General features: G+C 31.3%; 4 protein-coding genes and 1 long non-coding RNA gene across 6 annotated transcripts in view; 3 read left to right on the top strand and 2 right to left on the bottom strand.

The window, feature by feature from the left end:
- The first annotated feature begins 35 nt into the window (after positions 1 to 35).
- LOC135193579 (uncharacterized) lies at positions 36 to 485 on the top strand. Its single transcript, XR_010309306.1, has 3 exons — positions 36 to 154; positions 233 to 286; positions 354 to 485. It is a non-coding gene; the product is annotated as an uncharacterized LOC135193579 (long non-coding RNA).
- Positions 486 to 616: 131 nt separating this feature from the next.
- Positions 617 to 3,554, bottom strand: LOC113397936 (malate dehydrogenase, mitochondrial-like). Its single transcript, XM_026636465.2, has 8 exons — positions 3,300 to 3,554; positions 2,738 to 2,901; positions 2,509 to 2,616; positions 2,176 to 2,439; positions 1,877 to 2,095; positions 1,672 to 1,797; positions 1,407 to 1,553; positions 617 to 993 (listed from the first exon to the last, which is right to left on the bottom strand). Exons 1-8 carry the CDS (start codon positions 3,472 to 3,474, stop codon positions 799 to 801), a joined length of 1,398 nt encoding a protein of 465 aa, XP_026492250.2. The 5' UTR covers positions 3,475 to 3,554; the 3' UTR covers positions 617 to 798.
- A 582-nt stretch (positions 3,555 to 4,136) lies between these two features.
- Positions 4,137 to 7,311, top strand: LOC113398015 (uncharacterized). Its single transcript, XM_026636573.2, has 4 exons — positions 4,137 to 5,038; positions 5,116 to 5,184; positions 7,037 to 7,126; positions 7,252 to 7,311. Exons 1-4 carry the CDS (start codon positions 4,193 to 4,195, stop codon positions 7,309 to 7,311), a joined length of 1,065 nt encoding a protein of 354 aa, XP_026492358.2. The 5' UTR covers positions 4,137 to 4,192.
- A 1,006-nt stretch (positions 7,312 to 8,317) lies between these two features.
- On the top strand, positions 8,318 to 14,273 carry LOC113398005 (interferon-inducible double-stranded RNA-dependent protein kinase activator A homolog). Of its 2 annotated transcripts, none has more exons than XM_026636561.2 (8): positions 8,318 to 8,518; positions 9,338 to 9,547; positions 9,654 to 9,807; positions 10,072 to 10,189; positions 10,558 to 10,688; positions 10,884 to 11,044; positions 11,577 to 11,711; positions 11,886 to 14,273. In XM_026636561.2, exons 1-8 carry the CDS (start codon positions 8,516 to 8,518, stop codon positions 12,132 to 12,134), a joined length of 1,161 nt encoding a protein of 386 aa, XP_026492346.1. In that variant the 5' UTR covers positions 8,318 to 8,515; the 3' UTR covers positions 12,135 to 14,273. The 2 variants fall into 2 exon arrangements, with proteins under 2 accessions (XP_026492346.1, XP_026492347.1); XM_026636562.2 differs by having other exon boundaries at positions 8,319 to 8,518; positions 9,353 to 9,547.
- Positions 14,274 to 14,458: 185 nt separating this feature from the next.
- The window catches only part of LOC113397935 (probable ATP-dependent DNA helicase HFM1), a 36,855-nt gene continuing 26,725 nt past the window's right edge, over positions 14,459 to 24,588 (bottom strand). Inside the window, exons 14-21 of the mRNA XM_064216675.1 lie at positions 22,277 to 22,419; positions 21,351 to 21,535; positions 19,092 to 19,189; positions 18,493 to 18,728; positions 17,901 to 18,136; positions 17,258 to 17,364; positions 15,393 to 17,175; positions 14,459 to 15,179 (exon numbers count right to left, since the gene is read on the bottom strand). Coding sequence (XP_064072745.1) covers positions 14,459 to 15,179; positions 15,393 to 17,175; positions 17,258 to 17,364; positions 17,901 to 18,136; positions 18,493 to 18,728; positions 19,092 to 19,189; positions 21,351 to 21,535; positions 22,277 to 22,419 — 3,509 coding nt within the window. The remainder of the gene's footprint in view (positions 15,180 to 15,392; positions 17,176 to 17,257; positions 17,365 to 17,900; positions 18,137 to 18,492; positions 18,729 to 19,091; positions 19,190 to 21,350; positions 21,536 to 22,276; positions 22,420 to 24,588) is intronic.

Genomic DNA, 24,588 nt, shown 5'->3' with positions numbered 1-24,588 from the left:
TATTATTAAAATTTTTATTTATTATGGAATATAGGGTGTAGAGGGAAAGCCGAGTGATGTATGTATATTAAGCCGTAAAGCCTCTATCGGGCCCTGCTTCAAGAATATGGCACCCCATAAGGGTCCCTCTGGAATCACTATATGCTTACCAAAGGTATTTTTTAGGTATTATATATCGTTTTCTAATATACAACAAGTAAGTTTTTATTCATAAATTGGTTTGAAATTACAGAAATCATTGAAATGTGTGAATCAACCATCTGGAATCAATGTCAATATATCAAGGGTATGCTCATTTTATATTTTATAATATGATTTGAAATAATTTGCTATATATGAAGATATATTCACAGAAAGGCTTAGGAAAATCTAAATCAACGGCCAATGAAATCTGCCCAATTGAAAGAGAGCAAACACTTAATATAGAGAAGCGATCCGAAATTAAAAACAGTGATGCTCTGAGGGTTTTTTATGATAGCGTCAAAGGTAAAGTTAGCGAAGTCCAAAGCAAAATTAGAAGTTTATTTCAGTCATGATTTTATTATGACAATAATAAAAATATAATATGATTTCTAATTTTGTTCCGTTTTATTTATAAAAATTATGATTAATAAATTACAGCTTATAATGTGCGATACTTATTCTTTTAATAAACATATTTTGAAGTGTTATTTTTTTGTATACCAAACACCACTACGTTTACAGTTGTGGAATTCTTCACAAATACAACAAAATCCAATTTGGCCAATTACAAATAAAAAAATGGCGACACCGAATATGTTTGAGGTTTTTGAAGTTCTATGAATCTTTGAATCTATTTCTCAATTCTTTATCGATTCGTACGCTTCTTGGTACATTGCAAACATTACATGAAAGTCCTTTTAATGGCATTTGATGTTTCAAGTTGGCAGCTCGCGCGGCATTGTAGTCCGCCTCCCGGGGTCTCCAGCACAGTTCTGTACTTCCACATTTGCAGCTCATTTCACGACATATCTATAAAAAAGTATGAAACTATCATAATTAGCAGATTGTATTATTCAATGTACAGTTTAGTAAAAAATATATTGATGCAACTAAATTGGGCAAGTATATTGACTGAATTATCAATTATTTTTTAAACAAAATTTGTATTTTTGTAAAATGAAACAAAAAGTTATAAAGCAACTGACACATCCCTAAAATAAAATTGCGACCTCTGAGAAACATAAGGTGAAATGTAAAATTTCAATGGACTATAATACCTCTTGAGTTATTTGGGTTACAAAGTAATGTAGTTTTTGGTGAAATTTTCGTGATTAAGGAATTACGTCCGTTGCAAAAGAAAAAAACAGATGTTATATACGTAAAATATTGCCATTAATGATGATGTTCGAATAATCATTATTTAACTCTTATAAAATACTTACTGAAGCTAGGTATTCGTCTCGACAAGTATCAGGACAGTCGCAAGTCCAGTTGGTAGGTGGTACACATGGGACGATAGGAGGCGTGAAGCATGTGCCTGGATGAGCCACACAGGTGGAACAGCAACATTGATGGCACATTGTATATACCTGTTAAGCAAATTATAACTAATGTCATTAAAATACTTATGCGAATTTGTAATCCAACTTCAAAGAAAAAACGAATTTAGATTATTGTTTTGAAATTTTTCAAAAAACGCCATCTTACCAGCCATATAGCGTGAGCTATCTCGTTACGAACGTATGGCAAGCAATTGCATAGAAGACAGTTCTCAAATTTGGATAGTTCCGGAATACCTAAATTTTTCTCGATTCCAGAAGGTCCTAAATTAACCTGAAATTGAAATCGCACAATTTCTCTTCAAGGTTTTTTTCACATTAAGTCGATGGAATGGTGTTAATCTTTTTCTTACTTCGCTTGCAAAAAATTGACAGTCCGGAGCGCAAGTGCCGAGACTGTCTACGTAGGCGCACTGTATGATATTTCTTCCACCTTGCAGACCCTTAACAACGTTAATAGTATTTCTTGCCAGAGCGTATGCGCCCGCTAGACAAGCTGTTTCAGTACACGAGCACTTAGCTGCACAGACTGCCTCGTTCCCGCTCATTATAGACGATGTCACACATTCAGTCTGTTATATTAGAATGAAAGGTTTACTATTAATTATATTAATAGTTTATATTAAAGTATAACTTTTGTTTTAAAATTAACCTGTTCCTGTGACATGGTACATGGATGAATAGCAGCGGAAAGTACCGGGACCATCGTTTTAGGTGTAGCTCCGCCAATGACGGGCACACGAACCGATTCCGGTGGTACTCGCATAAAATTCGCCAACACAGTATTTGCTCGAACACAGTTTAACTCCACACAACCCAGAAGCAATCGCGGGTTGTACATGCCACGCAGTCTTTGTATTTCACTAACTAGTGGAACCAAGCTTTCTATGGGCTCAGTTGCTGCAATCGTAAATGCCTACATAGACATATTACTTATTATTTATACACTTTAACAGTATTACATGCAATAAATCTTTAAACTTACGTCAGGGCAAATATTACAAATTTGCAGTGTAATTTCTGTTACGATCGGAGCATTGTTTTCGAAGGTATCACATTGACTTCTTGCAACAATTACGACTACTTTTGCGCCCTAAAATATTTATGTATTCAATAAAAATATTTCGTTTAAACAAAGAAGACAACTTGAAACAGCATTACTACACCGAATCGTGTTCAATTTTTCCAAAATAACATTCAAAGTGCATTCATACCTTAAGGGCATCGCAAAGCATATGACGTCCAGAAAATGACGACACTTTGCACTTAGTATCGACGTGACTTAGTTCCATGCCGTAACCACAAGTGGCGCAGACATCGTATAAAGCTATCTCGTCTAATAAAGGGCATTGCTTTAAAAGCAATGCTAAGGGTTGACCTATAAATATCAATATATTATAAAACTTGTAATTTCCAAGTTAAAAGTTACAATAGCACTTTGAAAAGATTATTAGAAAAATTCTATCTCGAAATTTATTTATTAGAAATACAGCCAATATAATGCAAAATACTTAGGCATTACTCAAAATCAAAAATATCTTAATACCAATGCAGCCTACTCAGAGCTAATAATACCTAAAACTTACTTAATGTAATATATACTTATAATATATAAATCATACGATTCAACTTATTAAGATAAAGATAAAGATTAGATGCACATATAATATATTATTATTAATGGTTATTTGTTAACTTCATACTTTACTTTTTAGTGCATTAAAATTAAGCAATTTCTTGGTATAAATAACTTAAAAATAGTAGACAGTAGAATACCGGTACATCCCGCAGCTCCACAAATTGTAATCTTCATCCCAGCGGGACAAGTGCTATAAGGACGTCTCATCCTGTTTAAGACATGTTTATGTTCTCCGACACAATTTTGTGTTACCCTAGTTTTGGTAATTCGTAGATATTCTTTACCCATGTTCCACAAATATCGTGTAAACATTTTTTTTTAAATTTTATAATATTTTATTTTACCGAAAAAAAAATTACATTGTACATTAAATTTGGATTTGAGATTTTACGTGTGCGTCAAAATTTGATGGATAGAGTAATTTGTCATTTCTTCTGGTTTTCAGCTATGATTTTTAATGTATTTAAAAAAAAGGTCCAATTTGAAAACAATTCCATAAGTTTTTATTGCTAGAATGAAATATTATCTATATTGTTATTTTTTTAGATGAGCAACAATGTAACAGTGTAAATAGTAGGCTTGAAATTATTTCTTAAAATAATATAGTACGAACAAAACTCATCTAATATCTAGTAGTTACAGCGACAAATCTACAGAAAATCATGTCGACAGAAACATAATGACGGTCGTGTAGTAACTTCTGACACGCGTTAAATATGAATTTTTAATTTTATGACGATAGTTTCTTTGTTAGATAACAAATAGCAATATCCTAATGTACTGGCGCAGCCAATAACTTGTAGCGTTCTATAAAGTGAATTGCTTAGACGCATATTTCTTTTCCGTGCAAATATTTTTATACTGTTTCAAAATGCTAAATATTTTTGAAAGATATTTTCATTTTAAAGCACGTGCTAAGCAAATTGTTCGCATGGAAGATATTATCAGACCATTATACATCGTCACTTCACTGCTCGGCTTGTTTCCTTACAGCGTAAGGTTTAAAAAATCAAAAAACTCATTCGAAATTATGAGCAACGCATACTTTAATTCCTTGTGCGGGTTGACTATTATATTAATCATTTTAGCATTCTCAGCTCTGCATATACAAAATGTATTTCTGACTGCAGATAGCGTTTCAATGACTGAGGCGATTATGACTAAAATGAATTATGTATTTGAATTAATCACCCTTGTAATTTTTTGCCTTGTTGTTTACATCTGTGCCTTTCTAAATCGTGAAAAATATGTCAAACTATTGAATATGATAATCAGTACATGGTGCGACATACCGATTAATAGCAGCAGTCAAAATATTCTCTCTAATTTGAAATTTCACGTTAAATTTATAGTGATGGGTAGTTTAATTATGATAGTAATCATACAAATTGCTGTTAATTTTTCTCGAAACAGTAATATATGGAAAGTGATTCTTGTAGCATTAACATTTAATTTGCCACAGACGATAGAATTTACAGCGCTGGCTTTTTTTTATTCGCTTGTAATAATGCTAGTCACCATCCTGGCTAACATAAACAACAACTGTTTAATATTGACGAAGAATACCAAAGTATCAGTGAGCGAAATTACTGAGGTACAAATGAAATCAACGGTTACTCTGCGTCAAATGGAACTGGCCTATGTAAAAGCATTTGAAATTAAAACATATATAAATAAAGCTTTTGAAGGGCCTATTCTAGCTTGCACGATACAATGTTTTCACTCAATAATAAGTGAGTCTCATATCATCTATCATGGGGTTGTAGTAGGTAACACTCTGACGACTCACGATGTCGTAAATTGTTCTATCTGGATTGCATATCAGCTTCTCAAAATCTTCTCGTTATCTTACGCTGGAAATTTGATAAAATTGGAGGTACCTCTTGGTTATTTCATGCATATTTTTCTACCCGAATTTGTCGTCTACGTTTTAAATAAATATTAACTTTTCAGGGATTAAAAATTGGCCAAACTTTGCACAATATTCCAACCGAAAAACAGGATTTACGTCGGTTAATGGAGGTATTTAAATTTTATTATGTTTATAGTATTCATTAAATTTTTAACGAATTCATGCCTTTACGTTAAGAATTAACCACATTCGAAATATATATATATATATATATATTTATGTATAATATCTATATAAATTAATAATTGTTTAGTTTTTGTATATAAATTATGAATCGAATAATATTAAGCGCTTGATATAAAATGATACAGATGAAATTGTTTCATACTGTTACTATTTTGAGAGAAGCAAGCTATTTCCTTTCGTCCAGCCTTAAATTTTAATTTCCGATTTAAAGATTTAAATCAGTAAACTTTCCAACTTGGGTCTTCGTTAATGAGATTTTTTTTAAAAAAAGTAAAATAGTATAGTTTATAAAAGTTCTTATCAAGTCAATGTCCATTGGTGACCACTAACGATCAAGTGGCCCGTCCGACTATCTATTTTATAAAAAAAATAAAATAAAGAGATAATGAAGATGTCTAGTTTCGTATAAGTCAAGCGAAATGTAAACTAAATGTTACATACTATTAACCATTTGATGAGTTTCTATGAATATCTCCAAACGCCATCATCATACTATCTCGATTGTACAATACCATTGTATTTCCTCTATAAATGCAAATGTAAGTATGCAAATTTATAATTATTCAGAAAAGGTTTGTACCTCTTTAGAGTAAAAAAATATTTTACTTACATATTTACTTCAGTATTTGTTTTTTGTGTGTAGTAATAATAATCCGTGATCTCCGGAACTATTGATTCAATACTAAAAATATTTTCACTGGAAAAAAGTCGTTGGTATTCCTGCCTGCTATGGGGTATAATATTATTTATTATATCGTTTTTTTTATTTATCAATTGCTACAAATCTAATCTACGAAATCTGTGTCTTAACCATAAAGGTATACCTACGTGGAAAGACTTCAATTGTTACAGTTTCATTGTTTAATTTTTTTGTTGATAATCGTTACTGGAAAAACTTAAAAAAATATATATGTTAATAAAATAACCTATATAGTGTTAACCAATATATTACACATAGGTATATTATATATTATTATTATATAATATACTTATGGGATTTCCTATAATAATTATTAGATATTATTAAAAAAATTAGAAACAATTAGAAGTCATAAAATAAAAATATTATAATAACAAACTTAGTGGATGTTATTATTAGCATTCTTTCGTAATTTATCCATCACAAGTTTTTTTTTTTATTTATATTGGAAAATTAAGTAACCTTTGACTTATTTATACAGAATAACTTTTTCAATCTCTTTTAACAATTTTTTAGGTAATCGAAACGCGTAAGTCGTGATGTAGCCTCTACCACGTCGTCTAGTAAATCAGTGTTGAACGAGACGTTCTACTGAATGAATCTGTGACTCTTTAGGCATATTTAAATTATCAACGACATGTATCCACCTCTTAATGTTTTCAAATTTTTGTTCGGCTCTAATATAATTTTGGTATTATATTTACTTGTTACCGTCTGGGTAGGTACCACCGACTCATCAGGTATACATCAGGTATAGGCCGCCAAACAGCAATACATAGTATTGTTGTGTTCTGGCTTGAAGAGTGAGTGAGCCAGTGTAACTACTGGCACAAGGGACATAACATCTTAGTTTCCAAGGTTTGTATGTATAGTTATTAATAGTTATTGGTATAAAGATGGTAACATGAAAGTTAAATTTCTCGCTTCGCCATAGTCGGTTGAAAGGTATTTTAATATTTATTTTTTTAAACAAAGTATATTAAAGATATATACAACTATTTACTGTATTCTTTACAAACTTTACCTAATTATGTATATAAAATAAAATTCTTTAACAAACTAATGTTATCTTCCAGATTCAACATTTCTCTTCTCTTATGTCTTACCAAAAAATAGAAATGACGGTGTATGAATACTTTCCTCTGGATGCGACTCTTTTGTATAATGTAAGTTGTAAAAATTTCGGTAATAGCCAAAGAATTATCGAAATCATATCATTCATATACTATGTGGATGTACGATTTTTGATACTGTAATAAGTAATAATATGTATTTTTTGTGTTATTTTCAGATGCTGGCATCGGCTATGATGTATTTGATAATTTTAGTGCAAATTGATAAGCGAGAATAAATTATTTCGTGTACTATTATTTAAACACTAATCTTTAAATAATGAAATTTATGTGTGGGTTTAAAAAACAATATAATAAAGAGATTACTTAAGCTTGTTTGTTTATTTTTACGAATTCATGCAAATAATAATAATTCGACTGGTAAGTTATTGGCAATATACTTTTGAAGCGAACTTTACCAAAAAGAATGATGAGATTTATTCTCCTGATCACCCTAGAAACGTACTACCTTAATGGGTACTATTATGAATACTCATGGTATACTCACTAGAGTATTTATATCCCATATTTACTTATATGAAGTTTTTTTAATCATATAATGATAAATTGTAATGCTGAAAGCAGATGTGGTACGATTTTTCAGTTCTGATTCAAAATTAACATAAATATGAGATGTTTTTATGTAGGTATTTCGATTAAATATGTAAGGAATTTTGACTAAAATTTCAGAAAGTTATCCTTATTAGCAATACTATTGGCTGCTGCAATAACACATGACTTTTTTAAATCAACGAATTCGACTTACGACTCGGCCAAAGTTTTTAAAATGCTAATGGTACACATATATATATATGTGTTATAGTTACGGTTATGAGCGTCTATACAAATATAAAAATATATACTAAAAAAATATGATTACTTTTTTACCTCCTCATTATAGGTAGTAAATATTGACTAAAGGTAGCAAAAATAATTTGAGACGAGTATGATTTATAATTGTTTTTTTCTTTTTGGCTTTTATTTGTGCCGTTATATACAGGCACAGATTATTTCGCCAATGTATGCTTTATAAATACAATAATGCGAATTATGTGTGTAATAAAGCACTTATCTTACTGTATTCAGCCAATAATCATAATTAATGATAGTTGAAAATTATAACCCCTTCTTCGATATAAATAATGAGTAAGTATATTGATTGAATAAAATATGCTAATTATTATACACACTATTTCAATTGCTATTTTTAAAATGACAATACCTAATGTATTTAATGACAATTCGTCATGACACATAAGATGATGGCAACTTTAACAATTCTATTGATGGAAATTGGAATATCTCATGTTCGGAGTCTAAGCGCTTTTGTAATAATTAACTAAAATTTCGACTTTTTATAGTATTAATAATCATTAACTACGCTTATTTCTATTTTATCTTCGTAGTTTTGTAAAAGTTGCAACTGTGGATAGATTACACAAAATGGTAAGTTTACTTTGTGCAGTCATGAAAAGTAATTTCATGCATACATTTTTAACATTTCTTGTTTATATAATATATTTCCAATGTTTCTTTTAACCCTAAAATCATAAAGTCACTATAAATACAACATTTTAACCCTAATTATGCCGGCATGTCTGTAGCCATTTTGAGGTACCGTAATCTTAATGGCCGAGCGCCATGTCATAGCTCAAAATCACATGTTAACTTTTATTTAATTAATTATATACTAATAAGAAAAGTCCAATGTGAATACTACGAGTATAACGCGTGCTATTAATGTTAACTTCCCGAATAACATAAATAGGAATGTTATAATTGACTATGTCATATTCTATCAATGCATAAATACGATATATACAGTAGCCGGTAAAAGTAAAAGTTTTCGGCTAATTATATCATATATAATTATTAAGTAAAAGTTCGGCTCAAATAAAAATTTGAAAGATAAGTATTATTTTACGACCGACATTAATGAAACAAGCATTTTTGGAGAGGGTGTATAGTTTAATGTCACTCAAATACCGGCAAAAATAAAATAATGTCAACAGAACGACTTAAAGTAGCGATGATATAGGTGTTCTGTGTTGTACAATGTTATCACAACATATTAAGATTTAAATGGACATAAATCTGTTTATTTTGGGTCAACTCAAATAATATAAACCTCGAAATAATATTTTTATTTACATTTTATAATTTTTATTTGGTTCAAATAAATACAATGCACTTTATATTTATATAAATAAATCGAAATTCTAACAAGATTGATAAATTCCACTCAATATATTACTATGACCAAAGGGTTTTATCCTCCAGATGGATGGTGGTGTTGTACACCCCCACTCAAGTGTGGTCCATGGAGGGGTGACAGGAGTTGTACATGGAATGCCAGTACATGGGGCGGGTCCAGATGGAGAGCATCCTCCTCATGGACCACGGCGCCGCTATCAAAACAGACCCAAGCCCTCTAACAATTTGGAACGTCTACCACTTGATGAAGCTGCGAAAAGGGTAAATAGTTTTAACCATTAATGTTTGAAAAAGTTCTATGTAACATAAGATTAAATTCATATTCACAAATGTATATACAAAGCATATATTTTAAATTATAATTTAGGAAATGGAAGCTCTCCCAATGAAGACACCAGTGTCAGTACTGCAAGAGCTCTTGGCTAGACGTGGCACGGTTCCCAAATATGAGCTGGTGCAAATAGAAGGAATGATTCATGAACCTACCTTTCGCTATCGGGTGACTGTTGCAGATTTGATTGGTAAGTATTGACATACTAGTATTGGGCCATTTGTATAAAAAGTTTAATATCAAATGGCAAATGGTGCTATGTTTGATTCTAAATATGCACAAATATAATTAAATTGAATAATAGGATCCTCTTTGTGTAATTCTAAAATAATAGAGCATGTTAAAATTTGACAAATAAACTCAATTAATTGCCAATAAAATATTAAGCCATTCATCATCAGAAAAAATCTTTGTAAATATTGTAATACAATAACAACTAGCCTTCTTTTGACAGCAATGGGTACTGGAAGATCGAAAAAGGAAGCTAAGCATTCAGCTGCCAAAGCTTTACTTGATAAGTTAACTGGTGCTACACCAGCTGATCAGTCAACAAATGGAACTGTACCTGAAACGTTAGTATTTGTTTAATATAATAAGCCTCCAAGTGTGTAACAATTTATTCATGTGTTCACTATATCGGGGTATGCCTTTAGTATACAAAATGTGTCACTTCGAAAACTAGTATTGATGAATATTTTGTTTCATGATCACTATTATGCATATTTGACTGGTGTACTGTTTTTATTCATATTGCTTGTATACTCAATTGTGTTATTAACTTGAATGTGCTAAAAAATCACAGGCAAAGTGCCTGTGCACATTACTACTTTAAAGTAACTTAACATATATTAATGCAATTATTTTTGAAGTAATGAATGGTATATATATAATCCATATTCATATAATTTACATTTATACAAATGTAAACTAATATTTTCAGTGGGACTGTTGTATCATCTTTTGAGGACAAACTGATGGGCAATCCAGTGGGATGGTTGCAGGAGCTTTGTATGTCTCGCTTCTGGCCTCCACCCTCATATCATGCAGAGAATGATGACAATGTTTCCAGGCGTATGTTCTTTTTTTAATATTAATGTGCTATGCCCAAATTATAAGTTCAATAACTCCTTTTACCATTAGCAATGTATAAAACTGTTTTCAATATGTCAAGAGACACATTGATCATAATGTTACAAATACAAAGTGTGTTATGTTCGTGTAAAATAGTTTTATAAAATCTCTAAATTTTTATTTATATTAAATTAGGTTTACCCCATGAGCGCCAGTTCACGATTGTTTGTACACTGTTGAAACGTCGTGAGGTGGGAACAGGAAAGTCTAAGAAATTGGCTAAGCGCCAGGCAGCATACAAAATGTGGCAAGCACTTCAAGATAATCCACTAGAGACTTTCCAACCTGAAGAAGAGGTAATAAATAAACTTTTTAGCAACCATAAAAAAAAAACTGACAATTTATTAAAAATATTTATAGTTTATAGTGCCTTGATTTAGATTTCTTGTTCACTAAATTGTACAAATGCAATAAAATGTTTTATTGTATGCCACTATGTTGTCTAGTCAATCTTCAATGGTAGAGATAAGTAAACAAGGTATCAGTTTAATTTTAATTGTTTTAAAATTTTTAATTTATAATGATATCAATTAATGTTTTATCCATTTGTATATTATAAAAAAAATATAAACTAGTGACAATTTTTAGTCTACTTAAATTTCGATTGCATTGAATTTATCATTATAATAAATCTCATTTAACTTATATTGTCTTCGGTAACTAAAGGTTAGGTGGATCTTGAGTCATTCTCCTGAAAGGTCGATAGCACTTGGCCAGGTGTTTTACTATCTTTCGGTCGGCTCTAACGATTTTGCACCACAGGACAAATGGACAACGCAGAGAAGGAGCAGTTAACATAAACTTAATTTTCATAATCTTGTGTTCTAGGGCGGTGTCGCAGCCCGCTATGCCGACCTGAAAGATAGTAAAATCTCTACACTCACAACCAGTCACAGCCACAAGGTGTCGCAGTTTCACAAACACCTCAAACAATCTGTCGGCCCTAACCTGGCCAAGTTGCAGGTATGATTTGAATTTTTATGCATGATGGGTGTAAACAGTCTGTGTTAGTAAAATCAATAAATGCATGAGTTGCATACCGATGTAGTTTCCTTGGTGGATGTTTTGTTGTGTGTAAATGTTCATAATATATATATATATATATACACCAGATTTAAATAAAACTTTTTCTATTAGGTGACCCCGCTTAACAACAAGGACTTCAACTTCGTCCAGTTCCTCCAAGAAATAGCTTCTGAGCAGTCTTTTGAGGTGACGTATGTAGATATTGAGGAAAAGTCTATGACGGGGCGCAGTCAGTGTCTAGTCCAGCTATCAACTTTGCCTGTCGCCGTATGCTATGGTTCAGGGCTAACTAGCAAGGATGCTCAGTCTTCGGCAGCACAAAATGCTCTCGAGTATTTGAAAATAATGACAAAAAAGTGAAACGTCTCCTCATCTTGCGACATCAATTATTCACGCCTAGTGTCGATCTATGCATTATGATCAATGTAAAATATATGGCCACTACAAGTTTATACTTTAATTTTAAAAAGAAAATTTAGTCAGCATAGAACGCCACTTCAAGGTTTATGATTGATGTCGTCAGGTTTAGAGTCTGTATGAATCTTTATTACCACAATCCATATGAGTATGGCAATAATGCCTTAGTGCCAGCAGCACTTCGGGCTATGCTATGTAACTGGCATATTCGCAGTATATTACTAACAATTACTACTATTAATATAGCTTTAATTAAATTTAAATACTATTTTATTAAGGATAAAAAAATGCAGTGTTTCTTGCAACAATCTCAAAATTATGATAGTTCATGTTTTTTTTTTAATAACAAAGAAACCTTTTTCAATTAATTATAATTATAAAAAATCTAATAATTATTGTATAAATAAAATAAATTATATTAGGAAGTTTGTAGAGACATAATCTCATCCTTCATGTAGCATGCAATCTAGTTTAATTTGAAAATGTTACAAGTTATTCTTGTGGTTTCTTAAAAGTATTCACATTTAAACTTATTTTTTAAAAATCCCTTCACTAACCTTGAGTAATACAATTATACTTTAAATATATATAAGGTATCTTATAATGTTTGTTCGAAAATGAATTTGCACTAAGACTTGTAAAGAATAAACTGATGAATTTGTAGATTGTTTGCTGAATTTTGCTCATGACGCAAATAGTAATGACACACTTTATTGTATGATCATCATTAATTTTGGAAACTATGACGAAGGTCTTGGCTTTCATGAATAATTCGTAACCAACTGAACAAATCTAACAGGATACGAAACAAGAACGAAAAAGCCTACAATTTCATCTATGGTTTTTTTACTAACTGAAAACATTTCGTACTAATACTGCTAATATGCGAGAGTAAATAGCATAGCCCGTAAATATAAAGAAACAAAGTATGGAGTGGTCATATAACAAATACAAGCTATACTTTGCATAGAATTAGTGTAATTTTCCCAGCGTGGAAATTACTCAATAATTAAAAAATGTAAAAAAAATATATAAAATATGAAAAATGTATAAAAAAAAGTGTGGACTATGAATTTCCAGTTTAATATTCAGCATTATTTAGGCATAATTTTACATAATTATAATAAAATGAACTCATTATTACTACTTACCCAAAATATTAGCTTTTAATGTATCATATTGTTATAAAAAAAAATATGAATGAAATAAAATATGGTGTTTTAGTTAAAGTATATATTAATTTAAATAATATTTTTTCTCGTCCGGTGTGTTAAGGATTTTTCTAACATGCTGAGCATTAAACGGAAAATATTCTCAGCTGGTATTGTCTTGTTGACGAACTGCCCGACCTTTGCTTTGTAATTCGCTTTGAAATCGTTGTTAAATTTACAAAGTGCAAGGGTTGGAACTTGCAGGTAACTAACTTGTGATTAAATCGGAGAGGCAGGATTGCTAATTGTATTTATTTCAATTTTACCAGTGAACGTATAGGTTTTCTTTTTGAAACATGATGGAAAACTTTGCAGGGAAGCTGAGAACTAGGTGTTAGAGTGAATATATCACTGGAATTAATGGTTGCGATGTTAGGATCCCTTGCCTGTGAAAATGGGCATTATTTTAATGCAAAGTATAGAGGTTGTAACTATTTCTACTGGTACAGGATCGTCGTCTTATTGGTTGTTACTGATAACGACGAGGGTTTTGCACTTACCGAGTTTCTTTTAAATTGAATGGTGTGAGTTCAGCCTGCCCTATTAAAACATCGCACTGTTCAAATTAGAAAAGACTAATTGGAGTAAAGGAATGGAGTTCTGTTCAACCAAGACCAACTAAATAAAATTATAATGTCAGAACATCGAGACGTTGAAGTTCACTTGTTACACTTTTATGTTTAGTCAGTCTTGGTTTTACTTTAATTATAATAATAATAATTATAATATAGATATTGTCACTGTAGTAAAAAATCAAAATTTTCCTCGCTTTAGCTGCGGTGTAGTCACTTTTTTGAAAAATTATATAACTAATATATTTGCTGCGCGTCTTTTCTGCTCTAACTACAATAAAGTTTGGTATTGCTTAAAATCGTCTTTTTATTTTAAACCTTACATTCAAACATGGGCTTATATATGTTTACTTATTGAATTATTTAAGTAAATATTGAAAGAAAATATTTTATATGTCGCTTACATATTTTTTGAACAAAACTTATTTTCGAAATATATTTTTACGGTTAAATTTAAACTGTGATAGTTTAGCGCGGGGTAAATTTAAGAAATTAGATTACTTTCAATTACATTTTTACGCTTAACTGTATAACACTGACTAGGATTAAATACTTCATCACGTGGTTCGACGTTTTGTGTTAACGTCCATGTTTCAATTTCTTTATATGGAGTTAAATCGTCTTCATAATTTTCACTAAATATATTATTTATTTCGTTATCATATTTACTATCATTAGAGTCCATCAAGTCGTATTCCCTATAAATCTTATCATCACGTAGAACAAACGGTGACGTTGGTTGAAAAGTATCGTTATCGCCGAATTCAGGTGGTGGAGGTATTATGTCATTAGTAATGTCTTTGCTTATACACTGTAAAAGCATTTTTGGATTAAGTATGGCGTCGGTTACCTCTAAGTCCAAATTGGTTACTTCCTCTAATTTAAATTGTGGTGATATGTTAGTTCCTATTTCGTGTGTTTCATCTTCCGGATCACAAACACTACTTTGAATATTTTGATCAATGATTTCAGACTTCACTTCTTGTTCTGTATTTGTTATATTTTGACTTACGATGTTACCTACAGTTTTAATGCCAATTGTTTGACTTTCCCCTATTAAAAAATTTGGCAATTCTACATTTATTGTGTCTAAATCGTTGATTCTATACTTTCTCTTTAGTTTTACATCAGCGCATGTAAAATTGTTCTCTTTAATCTTTTCGCTCGGCATTGCTAGCCCAGATTCGACGTTATTTTTGTCTCGTCTGAAAGTTTGTGATATTATTGTTACTTTACTATTTTACGGAATGATTATTATATAATATTATCTTTTTATGAAGAGATTCAAAATATAATCAAAGTCTTTTGGTATTATATATTGTACAAGAAAATTATATAAGATTTGGTATTTACTTGTGTCATATTGTGTAATTCTATTACAAAACAAATATTTATCATATAGTTTTAAAAATACTTACCTTTTTACTAAATTATTGTATTTTTTTAAGATATCATTCACATTAGGATAACTTTTTAATAACACTTTTTCTGTCTGATCGTGCAAAATAAAATGATTGTTATCTGAATCACTAGAATTTTGTGTACATGATGTTTTTAGCGCATTAAATATTATGACATCGTTTTTATCATTTTTTGGAATAACTTTTTTGTCAATAACATCCACATTAGAAGCACTTTCTGAATCTTCAATAGCTATCGTATTTGAATGAATATTATTTTCGCTGCTATAAACGATTTCAGTTACGTCTAAATTGATTTCCAATTTTCCTACCAAATGAACATTTTCATTAAAATTATTTTTAATAGTAGCGTCAATATAATGCGTTTTACTTAAGGTACGTTTTCTTGTATACTCAGATTTTTTTTGCTCTTTTGAACTTTTCACATGATCATTTATCTTATTAGAGTTGTCGTCGGTACTAGAGGTCATTAAGTATTTGTTCTTGTATAATGATGTAAATGGTTCAATGGGATTAGTATTTGATACTGCAGGTCGTTGTATTATTTGAAATTTATTAGAAATATTACTCGTTGACATTGTATTCATACATGCAATTGAAGTATTTTTTGTTATTGTTGGCATATTCCATAATGTATTACTCAACAAAGAATCTTCTGCCTCAATGTCACAAGTGTTATTTTCTTTTCCTAACGATTGGACGGTTTTGTTTTCATCTTTAACAATTAATTCTTTTTTTGAAAGTAACACGTTTGAATCGTTTCTGTTGGTTTCGACGGAAATTGCATCGATATTTTTATTAATATTTTCGAGTAATAACCAATCATTCTGCGAAGCAATTTCTTCTTTTTTTAGGAAATCTCTTTCACTCTTATATATTGGATCTTCTGAAAATTTTGTGGTTTTACACTCTTCTGTATTTTTCATCATAATAGTATTATGTTTTTGACAATCAACGCCTACATCTATAATATTTGCTTTTTCGCTCTTTATATTAGCTATTTCTTTTAAATATTGCTCTATTTGACTTTTCACAGCATTATTAAAACCAGTTTCATTAATAGCTTCAGCCGTGGTATCTTCATTATTCAGTTCAATATTTTTTTCTAACCTTTCTATGAAATTATAATTATTTTGTTTATTTAAAGTTTTGCGTTTGCCGATTCCACTTTTATCCCTAGAAGTATTAAATATCATAGCTGAAGTACTTGTATGTGGACCTTGGTTAGTTTTTTGTGCATGATAATTTACATCTGCAGATATTGTGGCATTCATTGTATTTTCTCCAGTTTTTCTTTCGTTTTCGATTTCATTCAGAATATCGTTTACTTGTTTATCGTCTTCAGAGTCGTTATATTCAAAATCTATTCGAAAAGCGTTTTGAATATCATTACTTAAAATTAGATTTGTATCGTCTGGCTCATTAGCAGTTTTATTCACAATATTGTAGTTTTCTGATTTTGTCAAATTATGTAGTATACTATTTGATAGTTCTGCAGTTTTATGAAAATTTTCTTTATATTCATTTGAAGTCTTCCCTAAAGACTTTTTAAGGAATTTAAATTTTGCTAATAGATCATTTTCACGCTTCTTCTTTTCTTTAGATTGTGTTATTTCATTATCGTTTGAAGACTTTCTTTTTCTTTCTTTGTTGATATTAGAAGTAGCTTGTTTGTTGGGATTTATTACTGCCACTGCTGCTGAATATTTAGCACTTTCAATGTTAGAAGGAATATTATATAAATCCTTAAACAAAAATTGACACTGTTCATCTATACCCACTGAAAATACACAATTTGTTATTAACATACAATTTTAAATTATGTATTTCCATTTAGTGTTTAAAATACGTAAATAACTAACCAAAACTTGAACTAATGCAGTGAATAAATATTTTATGTTCGTTATCATGTTTTCTGTTAATTTTAAAGGTCATGATTCCGTCATAAATGTTTATTAGATCGGAATCCCTGAAACAAGATATAATATTTTGTTGGTAATTTATCTTAACCTACACTTGGTGTTAGGGCTTTGTACAAGCCCATCTCGGTAATTACCATCCATTCATCATATATTCTAACACCCAGCAACAATACTTCGTCCTTTTGTATTTCGGTTTAAAGGGTAGGTGGGCCAGTGTAACTATAGGCACAAGATACATAATAACTTAGTTCCTAAGGTTGGTTGCGCATTGGAGATGTAAGGAATGATTAAAGTTTTTTTAAAGCATCAATATATATGAGCGGTGGTAGTCCATTCGACCGTTCACCTACCTATTTATTAAAAAAATCATGTACTCTGGAATATAGTCAAGAAAGTGCTTGTTCATATAAAAAAAAAATTATTACCCAGTGGTCGAAATTCGACCATAATCATTATTGGAAATTTTGCGCGTCTGAAATTTTTTCAAGAACTGGCAAAAAACTAATTTATTTCTATTTGTACAAAGATGTTTTTCATAACAATAATCTTATCTGCAAAGTTTTGTCCGTGTTTCAATACTTACTTAAAATATGTAAAGTATAACAGATTGTTTTCAGAATCTCCGACAATCACGTAGCTCTTGTGACCGGCACCAGCAGTTAGGTGTTCGATATTTTCAGCCAATAAGGCATGATTTAACAACGACAGTTTAATTTGTACAGTTTGTTCGTTTATTGGTGTCGTAGTAAGATTGTACTTTGGAAGTAAATTTATTTGTTTTCTCATAATATTACCAGCTGGTGGAGCCTTGTTCATTATCTAAAATATAAAAAAGTACGTAACTAATATATAAATTTCGCCACCTACCGCCCGTACTTTTGCCGTAGATACATTACAGTTTAACTGTATATAGTGTCTTACCGATATATATCGATATTGAATCCTATAATTGGTATCCATATTTAATGACAAAGCCTTTTCGTTACATATATGTATTTTATTTCTTACACCGAGACGTCAAGAGCTTCGGTATCGAGGTGTAAACAAAGCAACAAACTAGCAGCGATTTTCCTTTAAGATTCATGTACATTCTATCCTATAGACTAAATCGGCTTACATACCTACTACAATCAAAAGAATAATTAATTTATGAACGGTTTAAATTTTAAACTAACCCTTTCCAAATCTCTCGGATGACTTTCTTCTAGTATCATGAAGTTAACTTTTCCGGCAGACGCGAGCAAAGCACTAAAAGTCGGTCCTATCCCTTTTAATTGTCGGCTGACGTAAGGCGAATTTTCCCATAACTGAGCCGATATACACTTAGCTAGGATTAATGAATTCAGTATTGTCGCAAAGAATCTCGGGTTTTGAGAAATAAGATTGGAACGTGTTACGTAAGATACTAGACCTGAAAAATATAAGGTGTATAATATAGCAAACATAAGTAAAATCTAATTATCCGATGGTTCGGGGAGGAATGAATAATTCAGACATTTTTAGGTTATACGTGCTTTCCGAGGCACGGAAGTATAAAAATTGCCTTTGTCCTGACTCAGGACTGCTATTGCTAATTTATCGACGGTAAAATTCGATAACTTTTATTATGGTCCAACGGAGTTTAAGCCTAGGACCACGGATTCTGCCTTATAAGCTAGCTATTGAATACCTACAGAATGTTTTTCCTGTTGTTTTTATTGAGTTAAGCCTTGCATGCATTAATTGCATGCAATTTTAACGATCGACAGTTAGAGCATCGATTGACAATTCTTACATTTGCACACTCTATCCGCAATTCTTATGATCTTCATTGCTTCTTGGTTGAGAGAAGGGTCCGGGATAGGCAAGCAACCGAGCACAGCTTGAATTATACTATAATAATAATGAAAAAAGTATGTCCTTATTTTATTCATAGATTAAATTCGCGTAGTTACCGACTATTGATTGTCATTTTATTTCAAAGTAACATGGGCAGTTTCCCTCACTTTGTGCTTAAAATAATGACGTCATTACCTCAATGGATAGTAGAACTATTTTGTAAGAACAAACTCAAGTTCATCGTAGAATACGATCGTGAAATTTCACTGATATGCGACATTCATAATATGTAATTAAATCAAAGAACACTTCGAATCTCACTCGTGAAATGTTGAAAATTGACTTACGGTGATACGATTTTATGCTGTATATAAAGATGATTTCTATTGCATACATTTTAATAAGCTGCTATTAAGTTGATGCTTCATCTCTTTGAAGTATCATTAAATCGTCTCGTTCAATTATTATTATTAAGAATATTAGATATGTATATTCTTTATAATAAAAACTATTTAATAAAAGTAGTTCATTATCTATATGATCAACTTAATCTGACATTACGCCGAATTTCTAGATGCCCTTCCAGTAATAAATACGTATAGAGTATTGAGAGAAATATGAGACTAACTGCATTGTATGATTATAATATAATTATCATATTTCGCTTTATTTATAGTGGTCTTATATAGAACACTCAGTGCAATTAAAAACGTTAACATCAAGGAAGTTCTTATGTTACAACCTGTCATCCTAAACGCGAATAAAATAATTTAAGCATATACAATTATATTTTATCATGTTCATAACCGTACGGTGAAGGGTAAACTTGAACACGTAAATATATGTTACCTGACCTTATAAACGGGCCTTTTCACGCATCAAGCGAGTGTGAAAAATTTACGAGTACTAGATTAAATTGTCTTAATTAAAACAAAAATGATTTGGTTTTTTGGTCAGATACAAAACAAAAGGTCGAGGGAGCGAGCGCTTGGATCATTGTACAGAAGCAACAAAAGCGAATGCTAATGTCCGGTGGTGCTAAACGACGCGTCTTTTCGTTAATTTGTCATAAGTGCTGTCTCTTTCATCATCGGGAATTTATTCGCTTCATCATGACGGTCCGCGCGTTCCATTTGTCGTCAGTTTTATAATCTGAGTTTATATGTATCAAATAATTTTTACCCTTGGCGAACTATAAATGTTTATGTATTATAATTTATATATTATATATTGTGTGTATTAATATATTCTGTATGTTGTTCTCGTGTAGCTAGTAAACTATTTATTAAATTTAAATAAATAATGTATTTTAGTTTCGTTTTTGAGGCTTGCGCGTCCTAGACTATAGCCTATTCCAATCATAAGAGGACACAAGCTAAATAAACAGTTTTGACATCGAATTGACGTGATATAATTGGCCAACAGCTTAGATAATCTATGATATTCATAATGGATTCGTGTAAGAATGACGTTTTGAACTTTGACGAAGCTGTTGTCGGAAATTTGGAAGTTAAATTGATGTGGAATGTTGTATTATAAATAAAGATAGGTATACCATTAATCTAGAACTGTTAGTAGTGTACAATATAGCTGAGCAAATTGAAGGAATACGTAAATCGAAGACTAGTGTATTTTTGTTCTTTCTTCGATTGGAATAGGCTATATGTAAGATTAAATCCAACATGGCGAATGTAACTTGCATAACACGTTAAGAAAAAGTATTGAATCATTTCACAGGCATATTGGCTGAATCTAAATCCAAGTCGTGATTTTTTGTAGATCAGTGTACGTTCCTAAACTTATTAAAGATTATTTTTAATCATACTGAAATATTAATGAAATATAAATGATAATGTTTAGCTTTTACTTTACTTGGTGGGAGGGTTTTGTGCAAGCCTGTCTGGGTAGGTACCACCCACATATCATATATTTACCGTCAGGCAGCAATACTTAGTATTATTGTGTTCCAGTTTGACGGGTGAGTGTAATTATTGTACCTACACAAGGGACATACATCTTAGCTCCCGAGGTCGGTGGCGCATTGGCTATGCAAGAAATGGTTAATATTTCTTACAACGTTAATGGCTGTGGGCGGTGGTGACCACTTACCACCAGATGCCCATTTGACTGTTCGCCTACCTATATCATTAAATAAATAGGTATTGTTACAAATCTGTGTTAAAAATATAAAGTATTTGCAAACAAAATTAGGTACCAGTTAAGCTTCATCTGTCTGCTGTTTATTTTTCCCTTCATAGGAAAACGTATGGTTGCCGCGGCGTTGTTCCTGTTCAAGGCGTTGAGACATCTTCGCTCGTCAACTCGGAGGTGCATGTCTGAGAGCTCGTGACTCTCGCACACGAGCCATAGGAGGCGTTCCAGTGATTCTGTTCCTTCCAGCTGCGCGGAGTTTATAAAAATAACGTTTTCCGATTACAGCGATAATAGTAATGACTCATATGTAACATCGGTCTGGAATTCTTTTTATTTAAATCCGCCAAGAAATGCTCGACTCGCCTCGACTATAACTATAACGCTTAATTTAGTGTAGATTGCCTTTGTACAGCGATATTTCAAATTCTTGAAGAAAATTTTCAACCGAGGTTAATAATGTTACATAATATGGGGATAAATATAAGACTTAACGCTTACTAGTGATGGGCTGAATGTTGGGTTTACCGATACAGATATTCGATAATAAAGTATAATTATGTAGAGTATACCATCAAATATTGTAACTTGTCATAGACAGTCGGTAGGTTACAAATTTTATATAATAACTAACCAATGAAAATGCTCTATAAAATTGCTTTGACTGTTGTACCTATGTTAGCATGAACTTATAGAATTTCATGTTGAATTTACAAACAATACGCGAGGTGGTTTTTACTTATATTTTCATGACCATACCAACGATTTCTTACGAGGTTGCCCTAAAAATACCCTAATTTTTTTTTTATATATATATTCCATTTATCTGTTATACAAGTGTTAAGCACTGTAAGCTATTCGTTTATTGCTAGTTTATCGAACGAATATTCGGCTTATCCGAACATTTTACTCTATGCGCTAACTAAGAATTTATTGTTTCTAAAGTTTTCGAATTCGTGTCAAATAAATGAATAGAAACAAAATCAAAACCTTCATAATGAGTTTCATAGTTCCCAAATCTAAATAATATACGGACATAAGACGACCGGCTTCCGTCGATTCTATGCAGCTTGCTTCATCCATTGTTATCAGCCCGGCACTAACCAAACCATTCATTGCCTTTACGCAGAGCTCTGAAAAATAATTAAAGTACGTAGATATCGTGTTCGAAACCGAGATTTTCCCCTTGAAATAAACTTAATGTGGCCCGTCTGACAAGTACCGCTCCTGAGATATCCAACGGAACATCAAAGCCAGTCTCATATTAAAATAGACATCTTGAAAATATGAAACATATTTGAAGTAAACAGTGCGTGGGATGTTTTCGACTTAAACATTCATGACTACGAATATACGAAGCCAACAATAACAGATATCAAGCACTTCTCCCGATGTCGCATTTTATATTCTTTAACATTAATAATAATATCATTTAGTGGAACTGAATATTGCAATACGAAGAAAGAACCTACGACCTTCACATCTCTAGATGGATGTTGCACTAACAATGACCCTAATCAAAAAGAGTTATAGGTAATTAAACGTAGAATTAATCATGAAATATTAAAAATACATATATTTCGTATAACGAACGAACAATTTCTTAGCAATTTTTAGATTTGTATTAATCTGACGTCATCAACAGTATTAATCTAGATTATTGGACCGATGTTCCTACATATAATTAACCTTGTTCTTACCATCAGCTACATATTTGGATTGAGCCGTGACTAAAAAAAAAACTTCATTTAAATTATTTTTCTCGCTAGACACTTGACCGTAAACGGAGAAAATAATTAATTATTCAAACGTCGCATGTAGGATGCGCATACGATACATTATCTTATTCAGTCACATTAATTAATCTACGGATTCTGTGAATTTCTTCCGTTCACAGTGTATGCTAATTTAGAGATGAGACGCTCAATCGTCGTACTTGACGTTTCTTTAAAAATAAACATGCACTCATTAGGTGCATCGATGACATTTCCAACATTAATGGGTAAAGGGCATGCGATAGGCAGATGGTCTACGAAATAATCTACATAAATATTTATAAGCGTAAGCGTTTTGTAATGAAAGGGAAATAATAACGGCACTAAAAACAAAATAATACAAAACGCATTCTCTTAGTGAATTTCTTTCACCAAAAATAGTTGTCGTTTAATTGCTATGACGGAGTTTTTCTTGGTAGTAGGGATTTGTGCAAGCCTGTTTGGGTTGCCTGCCTGGTTAGGTTATTTATACTACCGCTAAGCACCACCACCAACTACTCTTGCTTTCCGGTTTAGTGGGTGATTGAATTAATATCAATATGTAAGTGTCATCTGACATCTAATGGTGACAACGCAGGAACCTATAGAAATATTTACACTTCTATTATGAGCTATTATGAGCTCTATGGAGAGGTAAACCTGTACTATCAGATGATCCAATTTTTTTTATGTCATAGGAACACGAACTGGCAAATCGACCATCAAGGTCCATAGGTGGTCCACCAAGGTGGTAAGGTTTCACTACTGCCGTTAGACATTGGTACCGCAAGAAATATTAATCACTCCTCGTATAACCTTCACCAGCGACATTGGGAACTAAGATGTTATGTCCCTTGTGCCAGTAGTTACACTGCCTTACTCACCCGTCTGCCTTCTATATTGATAAAACTTTTCATATTTCACATACTCCTAGTGACGATAGTATTATTTTATTTCAAATAACGTATGATCGCAAATGCAGTTTGAGAAGACTCTTTTGAATAATTATGATTTGGTAACTGTCTATTAAATATTCTGTCTAAGTAAAACACATTGATACACGTTAAGGTCAGCTGTTTATTAGCAACTAGTAAGTTTTCCTTATTATTTTAATGAATATTTAAAAAATATATATATGAAACATGATTATTTCTTAACTAACCAATTATTTAATCGTCGCGATAATAAAACAATTTAAAAGTAATTATTAAATACCAAATAGCAAAAAAATTTTGATTGCTTGTATATATGATCTAAGAGATCGATATTTACTCGGATTGATAACTATAAATTGCTAAAAAAAAATACATTAAAACGAAAACGTTGTTGTATTAATAATAACCGATTGTATCGATTAGTTACGGCATACTTATCCTTTTTTCACGATTACTATTTTCAAACGCGTCTGCTTTTATTTTAAGTCATTTTTAGGATCATCTTGTGATGTATAAAATAAAGTCACTTGAACACGTCCGTCTGAGTATTCTTAGATTTTAAAATTACTTACGGGTACGGTTTATTCATGAATCCGATATATTTTCCTATCAA

This window comes from Vanessa tameamea, chromosome 13, assembly GCF_037043105.1.
Source record: "Vanessa tameamea isolate UH-Manoa-2023 chromosome 13, ilVanTame1 primary haplotype, whole genome shotgun sequence".
Taxonomy (NCBI): domain Eukaryota; kingdom Metazoa; phylum Arthropoda; class Insecta; order Lepidoptera; family Nymphalidae; genus Vanessa; species Vanessa tameamea.
The sequence above is the reverse complement of the archived record's forward strand: the minus strand, read 5'-3'. Positions and strand labels throughout refer to the sequence as shown.

Excerpts from the sequence above, each read along its gene's own strand:
- LOC113398005 (XM_026636561.2), top strand. Across the intron at positions 11,045-11,576 it reads CTTTCCAACCTGAAGAAGAG|GGCGGTGTCGCAGCCCGCTA; the intron begins GTAATAAATAAA and ends CTTGTGTTCTAG. Across the intron at positions 11,712-11,885 it reads CTAACCTGGCCAAGTTGCAG|GTGACCCCGCTTAACAACAA; the intron begins GTATGATTTGAA and ends TTTTTCTATTAG.
- LOC113397936 (XM_026636465.2), bottom strand. The coding sequence starts at position 3,474 with ATGTTTACACGATATTTGTGGAACATGGGTAAAGAATATCTACGAATT. Across the intron at positions 1,554-1,671 it reads TAGCTCACGCTATATGGCTG|GTATATACAATGTGCCATCA; the intron begins GTAAGATGGCGT and ends TTTGCTTAACAG. Across the intron at positions 994-1,406 it reads GAGACGAATACCTAGCTTCA|ATATGTCGTGAAATGAGCTG; the intron begins GTAAGTATTTTA and ends ACTTTTTTATAG.
- LOC113398015 (XM_026636573.2), top strand. The coding sequence starts at position 4,193 with ATGAGCAACGCATACTTTAATTCCTTGTGCGGGTTGACTATTATATTA. Across the intron at positions 5,039-5,115 it reads GAAATTTGATAAAATTGGAG|GGATTAAAAATTGGCCAAAC; the intron begins GTACCTCTTGGT and ends TTAACTTTTCAG. Across the intron at positions 5,185-7,036 it reads ATTTACGTCGGTTAATGGAG|ATTCAACATTTCTCTTCTCT; the intron begins GTATTTAAATTT and ends GTTATCTTCCAG.